We start from the raw sequence: 13,298 nt of genomic DNA on the forward strand, positions 1-13,298 counted from the left end.
CAGGGCTGGCACAAAGGCACATGAAAGAATAGCCTTGATGGCAAGGATGAGGTTTTGCATGGTCAACAGGATGGGTTCCTACTCACCAAGGTTGATAGAGCACCTGTTGCTGGCACATGTCGAGCTTGACAGCAACAGAAACCAAAACCAAACCCTTGAATCAGCACCATTCCATGAAGAAACCAAGCAACCACTTGGTGAGAAATTGCCTACTTTGGGTCCTTTCTACTCTGGGTCTGGATTTGCCTCTTTTACCTACAGGGCCTCAACTAATGTTACCATACAAAGATGTTACCATATAGTGTGTGATCCACAAAGGATCCCATCTAACACTGTATCTGATTAAGGGATCCACTTTACAACAAGGGAGGTACAGAATGGGCGCATTACCGTGGGATCCACTGGGCATATTACATACCATACCATGCAGAAGCTGCTAGACTCATACAGAAATAAGAATGGGTTAGCTGAGGTGCTAGCTTGGAAAGGGGCAACGTGTTCCAAGATGCAGTTTTAAATCAACAATCATTATATGGTGCAGTGCCCCCACAAGTTAGAACACATGTTTCCGGGAACCAAGTTGAAGAGGCTTTATTCACCACCATTCCAGGTGAATAAGGGGAATTTGTACTTGCAAACTACAACTATGGCTCTATAAATTTAAAAGATCTGCTTCCCAGAAGAGAAAATCTCCCACAAGAGTCATGGAAAGAGTCTTATTAAACTGACAGCTGTTGCTGCTACCCAGTCACTTTAGATTCCTTGGCCCTAAAGATTATCAGGAAGGAGAGGAGTTATGCTGGAAGGGGTAGGTGACCTCGATCATCAGGAGGATATTGAGGGCCGCATTCACACAGTTAAGCTGGCAGGGAAGAATACATCTGGTACACAGATGATAAACTTAGGCATTCTATAACACTCCCTTGTTCAATTTTGTTGTATATTGACAGATGCAACAGTCAAGGTCCAAAAGGACATGGTGAATGGAGGCTCAGACCCTTGAAGGTCAAGGGGCTGGGTCATCTCACCAGGTAAGTCACCTAGACTATGGTAAGTGCTGGTGAAAGGGAAACAGAATGGATCGGAGAAAAGGAAAAAAAATGAGTATTGGTTATCATCTCAACAAGACTAGGTATAGCTGTGGTGGGCTGTAGTTAATCCCACTGATGTTCCTCTTGTGTATTTCTTCCAGCAAAAGAGAGCAACCAGAATCCTGAGGAGCTGCTCCCAAAGCTTGCTTTGGAAGCAGATCGATCTGAGTGGCAGGACTATAGGAGATGCTATGTTGCGCTTTCCAGGTCCCCAACCAAGAATGAATGCTCATTTTCCCAGATTCTGCGAGTGTTGGCTGCTGTCACTCAAGTCCCTTTCCAGGAATTTTCCTTGACCGAAGAAAGACATGTTGCCAAGGTCATGCCTCTTCCCAGGTACGGCCCACCTCCAATGACTCCTAAATACCCCAGCCTGGGACAACCCTGCAAGGACAACTGGCTTTAGGGATCCCAGGGCTTCATGTGACTGCATCATTTTTCAGTTTCTCCTCATCCTAGGTCTCTTCCTTTCATCCCTGCACCACTGTTGGTCCCAAGATCGCTTCCCAGGAGACTTCCTAAATGCAAATCTCTATCTCAGAGACAGCTTCCTGGGGAAACTAACTGATGACAAATACAAAGGTCTACTACCTGGGATAAAACCTGTAAAGTGCTCTATGAGTTTGTATTCTGTTATAAGAATACAGAGTCAGAAGTTATTTGGGACTGAAGCCATCAGAGAATAGAGACACTTTGAGCCGGACTTCTGAGATGGTCAGGATCTGGTGAATTATACCATTAGACTGAGAGAAGTAGAAGTTTGGCGAATGAATTGGAGAAAAAATGGCTCTGATACATCAGTGGAAAAGCAAACGCAGAGCAAGTGATCTGGGTGGGCAGGAATATGGGGTTTCTGCTGGGCTGAACCAGGAAATAAAACCAGGATGAATGGGTGAGGCAGGACCTGACCACAGAGGGTCTCAAAAACTGGGGTCAGGGTTGTGGCCCTAATTTATAAAGTCATTGGGCCCCATCTGGGGAATTTGAGCCAAAGAGTGAAAAAGTCCAAGCTCTTTTTTGGTATGAAATATAAAGAAGTGGTGACTCCTATAAGTAAATCATAATTTGAGAGTGAACTCCCTAACAGCTTAAGCTAACAACAAAATGGGATGCCTTTTACACAGTAATGAGCTCTCCGTTATTCAAATGGGCTAAATTTCAATCCCACATAAGGGAAGGATTGTGCTGACTAGAAGATAGGGGCATTTTTCTAATGTATTTGACTGAATTTAGTCAACAGAAAAGAAAAAAAGAAAAAAAAAAGAGGAAAAAAAGAAAAAAATGTGTTATCCCAATGGGTCTCTTTCTTTTTTTAGAAAGATTTTATTTATTTATCTGTTAGAGAGAGAGCACACAGAAGCAGTATGCAGAGCGGCAGGCAGAGGCAGAGAGAGAAGCAGGCTCCCCGAGGAGCAAGGAGCCCGATGTGGGACTCGATCCCAGGACCCTGGGATCATGGCCTGAGCCGAAGGCACCGGCTTAACCAGCTGAGCCACCCAGGCATCCCAATCCCAATGGGGCCTCTTTCTTAAGGAGAAAAAATTTCAGGAAATATAGAAAAATAAATTGGGAAATGGGGAGGACTAAAATTAGGAGGGTAAAAATGCACCAAAAAATATATTAATGTATCCGGGTTCCAGCTGTGGTGAGCTGGATCTTCCTGTTTCCACGTGCTTGGCCCAAGCACCAATACAAGAGAATCAGGAAATGGGATGAGGGTCAGTCAGGTCACCTTACGTAGAACTTAGTTTCTGAAATTCAGTTTCCTGACTCGATGCCCCCTTACTTCATCAGAAAGAAGCTAGTGGTCAGAGTGGAGAAAGAGAGAAGAATTGTGTCAATATTTCTTTGGAGCAAGTTATTACATTTCTGTCAGTGCCCTTTCTCCCGAACGGGATGGAATTTGGGGGTGTTACGTCCCTCATCTCTGCCTAGTAGGAAAGACTTCCAAGGAGGGTAATGGAGAGTCTGAACATGTTTCCTCAAGTTTAGAGACAGGTGCCTGGTTTGTTCCTGGCTTGTTCCCAAGGAAGCTAACCATGTATGTGGCTGGTCCCCAGTTGGATGGACAGTAATTAAAATCAAAAGAAGAAATACTTCATGGGCACGTAGTTATAACTCAGGTGGTGTCAGATAGCGCCGCCTACAGGGATAAGAATATGGGAGTGAATGTAAGATCCCTAGGGGTGAAACATGGACTCACAATGGACTACCTAGTGAGAGATGCATCTCTCCCTGGTCTGGAGAATTCCTCAGCAAAGGAATCTGAAAAATTCCCAAGAAGTTAAAACCCAAGAAAAGGGCAAAAGGAAGAAGAGTCAGGTGTGTGTATGGAGAGGGGGTGAGGGGTTGTTTTCCTGTAAAGACTGACCTTTGAATAAACCTTGAATGGACCCGATACTTTGTTTCTAAATTGAGATTGTTTGCATGTTAACAGGACCCTAAAATTATCAGTTACTTTGAGTGGACTAAAAAGTCAGAATTTGCACACTTTCCATGTAGGAGTAGAGAAAGAGTACTCCACCACATGGAACATAATGGGGCAAAAGGAGACGAGAAAATAAATGTTTTTCTTAATTTATTTTTTTTTATTTTGAAGATTTTATTTATTTATTTGGCAGAGACAGAGAGAGAGAAGGAACACAGCAGGGGGAGTGGGAGAGGGAGAGGGAGAAGTAGGCTTCCTGCTGAGCAGGGAGCCCTATGGGGGGCTTCATGTGGAGCTCGATCCCAGGACACTGGGATCATGACCTGAGTTGAAGGCAGATGCTTAATGACTGAGCCACCCAGGCGCCCCTAAAGAAATGTTTTGATTGCATCTCTGAAGTGATAGAGGTAGAGGATTTAACAAATAGCCCGTTGAAAATTAAAAAAATAAAAAATAAAAAAGTCTTGCTCCAAATAACGAATAGGGAAAAGTGTAACCACAGTGAAATAACAGGTCATTTTACACACAAAAAAATAAACTGAGTTTCAAAGAGGACAAGTGAATTGTCCAACGCTGCATAAATAATAAGCCCCGGCAGCTCCAGGGCTATTTCCAGATCTGGAGATTTTAATACCAGACAACATTTCTTCTGTCACTTCCCCTCTAAGAATATGAAGATTTTCATCAAGCTCTGTCCCCTGCTACGTTTACAGGAGGAGGCTCACATTTGCCATAGTTCTGCAAGATTATTTTTGAATTTGAAAAGCTGGTGAGATGCCTCTGAACAGTGGAAGAGCGCTCGAGGCTGCAATTTTGTTTTATGCATCACGACATTTTAAGACCACCAGTGCCCTGTTCTTTAAGATGAAAATAATATATCAGGGGGAGCTAAGGGAAAGACGATAAACGGGTCTCCAGGTGGCAGATAGTATATGAAGTTGACAGAAGGATCAAGTCCTGTGGTCTATTAATAATTCAGAAGCCCTCTCTCCTCAACCATTCTGATTCTTTTTCCTTCTTTTCGTACTTTCCCCCACTTTCCTATTTCAAATAAATTGCCTCCGCTGACAGGTTGCCCTTAGCTCATCAGAGCCCTATACAATGAATATCTCTGTTGACAAGGTTCTTGCTAGGGTTTTATTTTTGCCCTTTACGGTTTGCCCTTGAACAGCAAGTGACTACGGAGACAATGTTTTGGTGTTTGTTTGTTTGGTTGCTTTTCTCTTTGGCATATGGTATTAATGCCTTTAAAACTTTTTTCGTTCTCGGGTGGGGGCATTTTAGGGATGAGACATCTCAAAATGCACCTACAAATCAGCCAGTAAGAGATCGCCTGAAGACAAAGTGTTGTTAGGAAAATGATCACGACAAGAAAACAGTAACAGAGACCAGCTTTAGGGAAAAGCCAGCCCATAAGCTCTTTTTAGGAGTGATTGTATTCTTGCCCCCAGAAATAATTCATCAGAGTCTCTCACCCTGAATGAAATTTGGTTTCCCGTTTAGCTTCAGTAATGGGCTGTTCCTGGAAAAGCAGAGCTCAGAAACAGTTGGTTAAAAAAAATTGTTTGTACTCACGGAAAGAAGAGTTTGAAATGTTTTTTCTAGTGGAGGCATTGGAGGGAGGAATCAGGTATATACCTGCCCACACAGAGTCAAGTCTCCCTTCCCCAATACACACAGACAATATTTTCAATACCATGTGATTGGTTAAATTATAGCCCTATTCTTATTCCCCCCTTCAAGCATAGGTATCGATCAGACTCCAAAATATATGCTGAAGCAAGAACAGTAAGAAAAGCCGTGCCTGAAGAAATATTCTCATTCATTTCTTTGCTATTTGTGTGTGTGTGTGTGTGTGTGTGTGTGTGTGTGTGTGTGTAAGTCCTTTATTTGCATATTTAGTTCACTAAACTGTTACACGCTTCCTCATTTTGAAGCGACATGGTGAAGCTTTTGAAGTATTTTGCTAAGGATCATCTTATCTAGGAGTTCAGTTCATGATATGATCCAGGCGATGGTGTGTGGGTGAGCCCTCCAGGCTCTACAGCAGCCAACTGCCAAGGGGCGGAGCTACGCCACCAAACAAGACCCGCTGCCAGGTAAGGACCTTGACACTGAACTTCCAGCCCGGCTCTCTCCCAGGCTGCACTCTGGATGGCCTGTCTTCTTTGCAGACTCGGGGTGACTAAATCCGACCTCCATCAGATGAGCTCTCTTCCTAATTCCCAGATTTTACAGGCAGTGCGATTCAGGGAAGCGAGTTGAAATGAAGCGAACATGGGTTTGAATTCAAACTCTACCCCTAATGTTTGATTTGGGACAAATGATTTATCCTTCCTATAGGGCTCAGTTTCCTTCTCTGTAAGATGTCACCATCAAGATTCCTAGGGTGTAGCATTATAGGCATTTAAAGAGATGGCATTACTAAGTGCCTGGCCCAGTGCTGAGGCAACACATGGTGCTAAATAACTATGAGTTCCTTCCCTTTCCACTCTCTGTGGATGATACTGCCAGTGTCTACCGTTCCCAGCCTGACGTGTTGATACCAGATTTCCTCCTTCCCTCTTCCCTACCTTTAATTAAAGCCAATCACCAAGTTATGGGATATTAGAACTGGCACGGACCTTAGAAATTGTAGGCATCTTATTTATTGATAACCACAGAGATATAGGTCACCAGTTACTCCAGCAATCTGACTCCCATGTCAATTCAATAACAATCATTATTTGGTGATGGACCTCATTGCATGACACTTGACAACCATATTGAACAACAACAAAAAAAACCAGTGATGATGTACAAACATAGCATCAGGCTCTCAAGTCAAGCTCTGTTTTCTTAAATGCTATCCCATGGCTCTTTCTGACTCAGAAAAGTATTTTTTTTTTTTTTGGTACAGATTTTATGAATTTGTACAAATAGGGGAGGGGAGAGGAGGGAGGAGCAGAGGGAGAGGGAGAAGCAGGCTCCCTGCTGAGCAGAGAGCTCCACACAGGGCTTTCTCTCAAGACCCCAGGATCATGACCTGAGCCGAAGGCAGATGCTTAATCAACTGAGCCACCCAGCCCTGAGATAAGTATTTCTGACAGAATCTTCGTGTCCCTGGTTGATTTTTTCACTCTTTACTATTCACTAAATCGGGAGAGGCTTTTGTCTTAGAGGTAATTGGAGAAGAAAAGAACCACAGAAGCAAAACAAAGGAAAAAAAAAATAAGATAATTCCAAATAAATAATAGCAATTTTAAAAGTCTATGAGTTTACTAGTAAATACATCACAGTATTGGGACGCCTGGGTGGCTCAGTTGGTTGGATGACTGCCTTCGGCTCAGGTCATGATCCTGGAGTCCCGGGATCGAGTCCCGCATCGGGCTCCCAGCTGCATGGGGAGTCTGCTTCTCCCTCTGACCTTCTCCTCGCTCATGCTCTCTCTCACTGTCTCTCTCTCTCAAATAAATAAATAAAATCTTAAAAAAAAATACATCACAGTATTACACATAGCTGGGGATATTTACCATATATTATATATATTAGAAGACAAGATCCATTTGTACTCTTCTAAGCAGTTTATGTAAGAACTCTCTAGGGAATCACTCAACAAAGCAAAATAAGAATTAGATATGTTCATATATGTGTTCCTTATAACATAACTCTTCTTCCTTTCATATCTCTTGTGAAAACCCATGCATAACCTAAACCTCCTGTTTCATACCTTATCCTCCTCTTCTTCCTCTGTTCTATGTACAAGAGGAAAATATTCAGTTACCCATAATTGTATTATTCATAGTTAATACAAATTACCCAGTTAATATATTTTGTGTATGAAGACCAAAAAATATAAATCATGTGATGTGTTAGAGTATAAATAATTATTTTTATAAAAGCTTCCGTTTCTTTAATCTTCCTAGCCACTGAATACACATATCATCCAGCTTTCTCTCAGTAATAGAAGTAGAGACAGAAAAGAAAGAAAGAAAAAAAAAAAAAAGGACCCTGAATCTAGTGAGAGCTTTATTACACTGAAATGTACTATTTGTCAGGACAAATGGAAAGTTTCTGAAAGAGCTGACCTTCAAACTTTTTAACATTTTGCTCCCCAGGTTAGTGCACTGACTAGATTCCATGTGGGGCAAACAACCGAGGAAAATGGCCGCCCACTATTTAAGGTTCTATTAGGTTACCTCTGAAAAGCGAAGACATGCTGCTCACACAAGAGGAAGATGGCTACGAGGACTCCAAAGCTATAAAGCTTCATCCCAACAGCACTTTGCTGAAAAACAAAATTCTCCTGAGAGAAGGGCCAGGATGACTGGTTACATAAGAGCCTTCTTTACACACTGGTTAAAATATAATGGCATGTTCCCTCTCATTTCTGTGATCAATTGACTCAGCTTCTACTTTCACCCTTAAAAAATAAAGTGCAATGAGAGTTGTTCTTACGTTCGACTCCTAGAAGATATTTAACTCCTCAGGGAAGACAGATGGAGAGTAAAAGTATAGTAATGTTGCAGAAATGCGTCTGGTTTTTTGAAGAACAATAGCCCTAGAGTATTAATTCATGGCTGTAAACCGTGCTGTGGGAGGTCTCCCATGGAATAGAAAGAGGTCTTCCCTTGTCTTTTCAACATTTTCAACTTAGATGAAGACATAGAAGGTGAGTTTCTCAACTTTGTGGCTCTTACAAGGCTGAGAAGAAGAGCTTGTGTGGAGGATTGTAGAATCTCCATTTAAAGAAAATTTTCTTTGTTCGTATGAAGTGATGGGCCCACCTATAGGAGAATAGGAATATTATGTCCTAGAGCGTTCTCTGGCCAAAAGAAAAAAAAATCGGCTTGCTTTGAATCATGTTTATTTAGGAAAGGTCACCATAAGAGCCATTATCTAAATCAAAGCTCATCACATGTCATTCTGAAGGTAGCATCTGACTTACGGCATTTTGTCTGGTATGAGGCTACAGCTTACCTCTGTAAGTGGATGAAGCCCAGATATTATCTCCAAATTCCCGCTGGTCAGTGGATTAGAATGTTCTTAAGGACAGGGCAGGCAAAACTGCAAAATAAAACAAACTTCCCACAACAGACTTCTGAGAAGGAAAGGATTGAGATTTCAAACTTTGCTCTCTGTGATTCAAAGCTATTAAAACATAATGGATGTTATGGATGAAGGTGGCACCAGTGAAACTACCTCTTATATAAGAAGGAAGAAGAAAATGGATATACACATGTATCTGACCACTTTTAGAGAAAGATACATGGGAAGACTGGACCAGAAATCCATTAGACTGTGGTTACCTACAGCAGGTAGGTAGAAAAACTGAGTGGAAAAGATGCAGGAATAAGAACAGGGTAGATGAGATGGGAGGAGGGATGCTTTTTTGAGTAAACATCTTTGAATACTTCAGAATTCGAAAATACCACAGAATTTTAGAATCACAGTATTTTTTCACTTACTTAAAACCAACAAGTAAATAAAATGAATACAAGCAAAAACACATGTTTTTAATGAGTGACATAACTACACTGAGGGGAGTGAGGAAAAACTAATCCAAGGGCTTTTACCTTGTTTTTTTTTTTTTAAACACAAAAAGTAACTTTAAAATAACAGCCAACAGTGGCAGTTTACTAACAAATTTTATCCATTTTTGTGCTCCCTATTTAGTTTTATCCTGTCTCCTCTCGGTTTACATTTTTTCTTGCTGAGGCAGTCTTTGAAAAGTTGCCTTAGTGAAGATCTGTTGGTGGTAGATTCTATTGTGCTCCATCTGTTGGACGAGAATTTCATTCTGCCCTCACCTCCAAAGACTAGTTTAGCCAAATGTAACATTCTAGTGACAGTCCTTCCGTTGTCTTTTGGCGTCTACTGCGGTAAGGTAGGAATCTGCTGTCACGTCTTGTTCCCCTACAGATCAGCTGTTCTTCCTACTAGATGACTTTTAAGGGATTAAGGATTATCTTTATCTTTAATCATCTTCAGCTCCATTACTCTTGTCGAGATGTGAATTTATTTTTTATTATCTAGCCCGGTACATGGAATGTGATTTGATCTGAGGATTTAGATATTTCTTCAACCTGGGAAAACCATTTTATTATTTCTTCAGTTATTATCTACTAGTGCTTTTTAGGGGCTCCCTTTGGAGTTCCTTGATCTACCTTCCATGTCTTGTAACTGTCTTTTCATGTTTTTAAAAATCATAGTCTGTGTCTCTGTATGCTGAATCCTGGGCAAGAGTTTCTCAGGACCATCTTCAAATTCACAAATTCATTCTTTGTGTTTAGTTTAGACTACATAGTCAACTGACCAGTGTTTTTTTTTTAATCCATCAAAAAAATTTTATTGGAGAAATTGTGACTGAGAAATAGTAAGATGCCTTGGAATTGAACACAAGCGTCTAAAATAAGAGCAGAGTTCAGGATTGTTGTAATTGTGTGTGTTTTTTTTTAATAACTTTACAAATCTTTTCCAACTTTTACAGTTGCTTTTTTCACATTTATCCATTTTTATCTTTTAAAAGATTTTATTTATTAGCAAGAGGAAGAGAATGAAATCATACGTTCAGGGAGGAGCAGAGAGAGAGGGAGAAGGAGAGGAAGACTCCCCACTGAGTGCAGAGCCTGTTGGGGAGCTCAATCCCAAGACCCTGAGATCATAACCTGAGTCGAAGTCAGCTGCTTAACTCACTGAACCACCCAGATGCCCCCATTCTGCTTTTGTATCAGTATTTTTAAATATCATTTTAAAGCACTTTGTTGTTTAATTTTTAATAGGTATGGTTCCTTCAGAGCTCTTGCTGACAATACTTAGGATACTTATTTTAAAGTCTGTGTTAGACTTGAGCTAAAGGATTAGTTGTATTTTAGATGAATTCACGCTCTGAGTATTGATTTTTGTTGACTGCCTCTCTTAGCATTTGATTTCTTCTGTAATTTGGAACCTTAGTTTGCAGGCTCATTTTGAAGTCTTTTGTTTTCCTTTCCTGCCTTTCACCTTCTATGCTTACTTTTCTCCATTCTCCACATATGTCCAAGCAGCCCCTGGGTTTCCAATCCAGAACACTGTCTTAAACTAGCTTTTGTTTTTTCTACACCATGATAATGTCATGGCTTTCAAAGATCTAGTCACCAGTAAAGATGACTTAACTTAGTTACCGGCTTAGTCACTCCTAGCTTAGTTACTCCTCTGTCTTCTACAAACCAGTAGATGCTTAAGAAAACCAATCCTAGGCAGCAGTGACACTATCTTTTTAAAACCAAGGTACATATATTAAAATGCACAGATTTAAGTGTTTGAGCAAATTAGTCTTGAAAAACACATATACATGAGTAACCCACACCTCTATAGAGTATAGAAAATTTCCATCATTCAGAAAGTTCTTTCATAGCCCTCCCAATCAATTTCCCCTTTATTCTAGCGGCCTCTGTTCTGATTTTATCATCATAGATTAATTTTGCTTATTTTAGAACTACATGAAATCATACATTATCCTAGTCAGTTCAGGGTGTTACAGCCAGAATACCATAAACTAAATAGCTTAAACAACAAACATTTATATCTTACAGTTCTGGAAAGTGGAAAGTCCAAGATCAGGACACAGATTCAGTGTCTGGTGAGAATCCACACCCTTGTTCACAGATGGCTGCCTTCTTGCCATATTCTCACATGGCAGAAAGTGAGAAAGTTCATGGCAGAAAGTGAGAGAGCTCGTTGGGGTCTGTTTTATAAGGGCACTAATCCCATTCATGAGAGATCCACCATTATGATCTAATCACCTCCCAGAAGCGCCGTCTAAACACCGGCATACTGGGGATTAAGCTTCAGCATATGTGTGAGGGATGGGGAGGACATAAACATCCAGTCCATGGCTTAGAGCATGTACTCCTTTGTGTCATGTTTATTTTGCTCAGCATTTTTTAAAAAAATATTTTATTTATTTATTTATTTATTTATTTGCGAGAGAGTGTGAGCATAAGCACTGGCAGGGGTGGGTGGGGGTTGGAACAAAGGAAGAGGGAGAAGTCTCCCTGCTGAGCAGAGGCGGGATATGGGGCTCCATCCCAAGACCCTGAGATCATGACCTGAGCTGAAGGCAGACATTTAACTGACTGGACCACCCAGATGTTCCTAATTTACATTTCTATGATGACTAATGATGTTGAGAACATCTTCTTTGCTTCTTGGCTGTGCGCATGTACGTGTGTGTGTGTGTGTGTTCAGATCGTTTGCTTGATTTTTAGTCATACTGTTTGTCTCACTATTGATTTGTAGGAGCTACTTACTTTCTGGACATTAGTCCTTTGTTGGATAGAAATATTATGAATATATCTTCCTCTGGGAAGTATCTGTTAGTTTTTGACCATTTTGGAAAATTCAGTTGTTCCTCTTTTTGTCATAACTTTTTATCCTAACTTGTATGACTTCTTTATATACTCTGGATATAGCTACTTGGTCTGATATATGTTTTGTGAATATTGTTTTGCCCCTTGGTGGCTCACCATCTTCTTATTGGTGTCTTTTGAAGAGCAGACATTTTAAATTTTGGTTCAGTCCAGTTTATCAATTTGCTTTGGTGATTGGTACTTGTTCAAGAAATTTTGACTAACTCAAAGTCCTCAAACTGTTTTTGAAACTTTATAGTTTTGGTCTTTACTTTTAGGATTAGAATCCACCTCAAATTAATTTTTGTGTGCAGTATGAGGCAGGGATTGAGGTTCTTTAGTTCTTATGACATCCAGTTTTTCTCACACCACTTCCTAAAGACTTTCTTTTCCCTGTGGAATCACTTTGTCAGTTTTTCTTTCTTTCTTTCTTTCTTTTTTTTTATATAAAAAAAGTGTGAACCTAAACCATTAAGTTCACAGTATTTTTTTTAAACACAAAAATAACTAGAAAAGTTCTGTGTTTTCTTTCTTAGTTATTCTTTTTCTCTTTGTGCATTGGCGTGTATACTTTCTAGTTCACTTATTCATTTCCCTGCTATTGCAGTTTGCTGATAAGTCCATTGAAATAATTCTTCATTTTCATATCATGTTTTTCATATCTGATACTTGTATTCATATTTTTTTTTGAATTTTCTTTTCACTGCTGCTCATGCACAGCAATTTCTGTATTTTTTTTTTAACCATTTCCTCTCTTAAAGTTAGGTCACATGCTCTTGCTTTTTCACTTACTTACAGTTTTTTTTTTAATTGAATCGGAGATATTATGTATAAAATGATAGTATGAACTATAAGTAAATAGTATTTATGCCCATAGTGGTCATATATCTTCTTTGTCAGGCCACTAGTGTGAAGGATTGAGCCAATCTAGGCTGCAGTGGACCGGGTTTAGGCTTTGCTTTTATTCTCATGAGATGTTATTATCACAGTCTCAAATTACTTAAAAACAGGAGCAGGTCCTTCTCTTTCACAGGGATTAGGGTCTGATTGCCTCAGGATCTGCCAACTTTCCTCTCCGCCCTCAGCCTTCAGCAGCATAGGAGAAAGCTCTCAGGTCTCCTGCCTCTCCCCGCAGTAGCAGGTGGCCAGTCTGTGCTTTTTATAGATTTACACCTAAAGTAAGATGATTTATAAAAGCTAAAGATAAGAGGTATGTAGAATGAGACATCAACAAAACAGAAACAAAAGCTAGCATGGAGCAATAAAAAGTAATGAGCTATCAAGCACAGAAAGACATGGAGGAAATTTAAAAGCATGTTGCTAAGTGAAAGAAGCCAATCTGAAAAGGCTGCATTGTATACGACATTCTGGCAGAGGCCAAGCTGGAGACAGTAAGATCTGTGGTTACAC

At 40.3% G+C, this 13,298-nt stretch overlaps 1 protein-coding gene across 2 annotated transcripts in view; it reads right to left on the reverse strand.

The window, feature by feature from the left end:
- The window catches only part of CPB2 (carboxypeptidase B2), a 60,012-nt gene extending 52,155 nt beyond the window's left edge, over positions 1 to 7,857 (reverse strand). The window contains exon 1 of one of the 2 annotated variants that reach the window (XM_032314330.1): positions 7,698 to 7,857. In XM_032314330.1, the coding sequence (XP_032170221.1) occupies positions 7,698 to 7,771 (74 nt within the window). In that variant the 5' untranslated portion in view covers positions 7,772 to 7,857. The remainder of the gene's footprint in view (positions 1 to 7,697) is intronic. The other variant, XM_032314329.1, reaches the window with a different exon arrangement.
- Positions 7,858 to 13,298: the final 5,441 nt, after the last annotated feature.

Source organism: Mustela erminea, chromosome 15 (assembly GCF_009829155.1).
Source record: "Mustela erminea isolate mMusErm1 chromosome 15, mMusErm1.Pri, whole genome shotgun sequence".
NCBI classification, from domain to species: Eukaryota; Metazoa; Chordata; class Mammalia; order Carnivora; family Mustelidae; genus Mustela; species Mustela erminea.